The sequence below is a fragment of the Rutidosis leptorrhynchoides genome, chromosome 10 (genome assembly GCF_046630445.1).
Source record: "Rutidosis leptorrhynchoides isolate AG116_Rl617_1_P2 chromosome 10, CSIRO_AGI_Rlap_v1, whole genome shotgun sequence".
In the NCBI taxonomy this organism is placed as follows: domain Eukaryota; kingdom Viridiplantae; phylum Streptophyta; class Magnoliopsida; order Asterales; family Asteraceae; genus Rutidosis; species Rutidosis leptorrhynchoides.
In genome coordinates this window covers 281,968,858-281,972,233 of record NC_092342.1, presented here as the reverse complement: position 1 = coordinate 281,972,233, position 3,376 = coordinate 281,968,858, and the positions used below count along the sequence as shown (strand labels likewise).

At 33.5% G+C, this 3,376-nt stretch overlaps 1 protein-coding gene across 2 annotated transcripts; it reads right to left on the bottom strand.

The window, feature by feature from the left end:
• Positions 1-1,066: 1,066 nt before the first annotated feature.
• On the bottom strand, positions 1,067-2,902 carry LOC139871881 (probable protein phosphatase 2C 10). 2 transcript variants are annotated; one of them, XM_071859627.1, is made up of 3 exons: positions 2,772-2,902; positions 2,607-2,652; positions 1,067-2,291 (listed from the first exon to the last, which is right to left on the bottom strand). In XM_071859627.1, the coding sequence occupies exon 3, from the start codon at positions 2,269-2,271 to the stop codon at positions 1,423-1,425; it is 849 nt and encodes a 282-aa protein (XP_071715728.1). In that variant the 5' UTR covers positions 2,272-2,291; positions 2,607-2,652; positions 2,772-2,902; the 3' UTR covers positions 1,067-1,422. The 2 variants fall into 2 exon arrangements, with proteins under 2 accessions (XP_071715728.1, XP_071715727.1); XM_071859626.1 differs by having other exon boundaries at positions 2,607-2,668; positions 2,772-2,887.
• Positions 2,903-3,376: the final 474 nt, after the last annotated feature.

The window sequence follows — 3,376 nt, the reverse complement described above, 5'->3', positions numbered from 1 at the left end:
TGTTTCGAGTAGGAGACGAGTCGGGAATTGACTAACGTTGATTTTTAGTAATAATAAATCAAACATATACATATATTAAACATAAAACATAAATATTTCATACATATATTGGACACAATCTAATTTGTTAAGATAGATTAAAATTTTGACATAACTTTTACCAACTTCGACTCAAACACTCTGTCTCAGCCTAACTCACCTCAACTTTCACCCGACTTTTTTGTCCTTGAGAGCTTGAAAAAAATCCTCAATTACCAAATTACCATCCAATCAGAATGATTAAACGCTGAATGATTCAAAGATCTGAATGAATTTGGTTCTAAATGACAATAAGCTATTTGATAATCTTCCTTGTACGAATGATAAGGACCGGTTGTCCGGTTTAGATCATCTTCTTTGTGCAGATGATAAGGTCTTCGCTTTGGAAGACAAAACTCCCATCGCCATAAACGTTCCACTAAGCTTATACGGAGTATTTTGTAAGCAACAAATCAACTTTCTTGTTCACAAGCTATATTACGTGACGAATCTAAAGCTACATGATGAACAACAGAAACCCATCATATTACCTAATTGACTATATCAGATAGCAGTATATCATCCACATATCCTATAGAAGTTTAATTTCGCATTTGCATAAATCACTAAATACAATATGATCCGCATGTCTGCATCAGTTTGTTTATTACTCAGACAGCGATGCCTTCAAAGGATTCCATAACCAACTGCAAAACAAATTGCATTATGAAATCCCCAGGTAAGACTCGAACTCGAGACCTAAGTCCCTAACGGACACCCAGATGGGAGTAACCACTCAGTTAATCGTATTTTGTTTCTTGGAGTATAAGAATCATTATAAAGATAATGTGATTCAGTATTAGTGATACTGAAAGGATTTCTCAAATACATTTACATTTTCTTATAAAATTATAAAGATAATGTGATTCATCTAACTCGGATACCCCAGTTAACTGTTAAGTTTATTAAACCTGCTAGTTATGATAAAAACATGGCTTTAGCTTTTTTAGCAAACAAAAGAAACACAAACTACACAACAATATGAGAATATAAAAGAATGGTGTCATTACCTACATGCACCGTAATCTAGTACTTAGTATAAAATTTCACCCCATTTTAAGCGTCAACCAAGCGCCTAATTGTACCATATTGCGACAAAACCAAATGCAGTGCCGCGCGACAGTAAAAGACTCACACAAACAACTGTTAGGCACACAAAATCTACTGAACAAATCATAAATTCCTGAAAAGTAGACTACTTTCTGCATCTGTTACATAAAGATTTGGCCAAACATAGTTGTTCTGCCATCAACATGCAGATTAAGATTAACATACGTTCCGTATATAGTACAATCAAGGTATCATTATACATAGACTCTTTCAAGGTTACATTAATTCAAACAATTAAACACTCGTCTGCAAGAAACGAACAACAACTACTGTAATATTATCTGCACTACCTCTATCAGAAGCTTCCTGCATCAACTTTTTAGCTGCCTTTTCCGGGCTCTGAATCGGTTTCACCATTGCAACAGCTTCATCATTTGTGACAACATCCCAAAGTCCATCACTTGCAAGAATAAGAAACTCTAATGAATTATCAACCGTTTCTTCTTGTATTTCTGGATCAGCAACAACAAACCGTTTCAACATCTTATCACCAAACGCACGAGAAACAGCAAGAACACCACTAACTCTCCAAGTCCCTGCCCACATCACAAAACCACCTGCATCTTCAATACGTTGTCGTTCATCACTTAAATCTGGTTTATGATCTCGCGAAACAGCAAATGCATTCCCGTTTTTACAAACGACAGCTCTTGAATCACCAACGTTAGCAACTAGCAAACGATTACCAATAAGTACAGCAGTTGAAGCTGTTGATCCAACATCTCTCATCTGATTACTTTCTGTTTTAATAAGCTCCGAGTCTGTATGCTTATAGGATTCAGATATGGCTGATTTGGTATCGGATATGAACTTCGGATGTTTAATTAGATTACTAAAAAGATTGTTTTTAACGTATTCTGCAGCGCGAGTACCTCCATGACCATCGAACACTCCAAAGAGACCAACCATCTCTCCATCGACACACTCGATTCTTGTGTCGTAAAAATCCTCCATCGATGATCTCTTTCCAAGTGAGCTAGCATAGCCATAGCTAAACTTTGAATCCTCACTTTCACCACCTCCAGTAGCCGAAAAACCGGGTTGATCCGAGTTAGATGATGTCAAATAATCTAGATATCCCATAACTATTTGTATTCAAGTCCCTGCAAATAATAATTCTATACTTTATTAGATATAATTATAATTATCAAAGCTAAAGTTTGACTTTTGGGGTCAAATTTGACAAATTTTCAATCTTATGGTTGATCAGAAATTCAGAATCTAAAACTTTGAATTAGACTACAAAAAGTAACAATTAAACATCTGTAGACATAATATGAGCAGAAAAATTCATACTAGTAAAACGTCAGGTTTGAAAATTAACGATCAAATTAGAACAAAAACTTATGAATCGTTAGTCATTCATAAAATTAGGGTTGTACGGACAAACGTATGATGTTAAAGTAACGAAATTATACCTTTTCAAATATCAGGAATGAAATTTAATCGTCTAAAGAGCGTAATCTGAACGAAATTGTAGCTGAAAATCAGTTGATCAGGAATAAAATGCTCCGTAATAATGTATACATATAGATAGATAGATAACACGTATAAATATTGTATATATAGTAATAATTCCTTACTCGTTTTCACGTATTAGTGGCGAATTTGTTCTATGATTCGAAAAGATGATGATTGATCGAGGAAAGTTCGATTAAGAATCAAAGAAATTATTGAGGGAGGGAGACTTAAGTCATAACGTTGACATTTTGACTATTTGAAGACTAGACAATCTCCCAATATGTAACTGTAACCTTTCATTCACGGTAATATATACACAACCATTTATACTTTACTATACAACATATAAAGAATGATTGATTGTGTATATAACAAAATTGGTTGTGTACATATCACTCCCTTTTCATTAACGGTTAAGGTTGATTTCTCTTAGTTTCTTTGGTTTAGTTTCCGTCTTTATCGGATAGTATTTGGTCATGTATTTTAATATGTTTTAAAGTTTATTGGGTTGTTAAGGAGGATCCGTAGATAATTTTTCATTTCGTTAGTTGTTTTCTACTTTTTTAGGTGTGAGCTCCCTCGATAACCCTGTTTATTTGTATTCCTTATTGAGGACCTTTTTCATTAGATAATGGCTTCGTTTCTATATGAATTTTCATTAATTTTGCAAAAAGAAAATAATAATAATAATAATAATAATAATAATAATAATAATAATAATAATAAT

Excerpts from the sequence above, each read along its gene's own strand:
- LOC139871881 (XM_071859627.1), bottom strand. The coding sequence starts at position 2,271 with ATGGGATATCTAGATTATTTGACATCATCTAACTCGGATCAACCCGGT.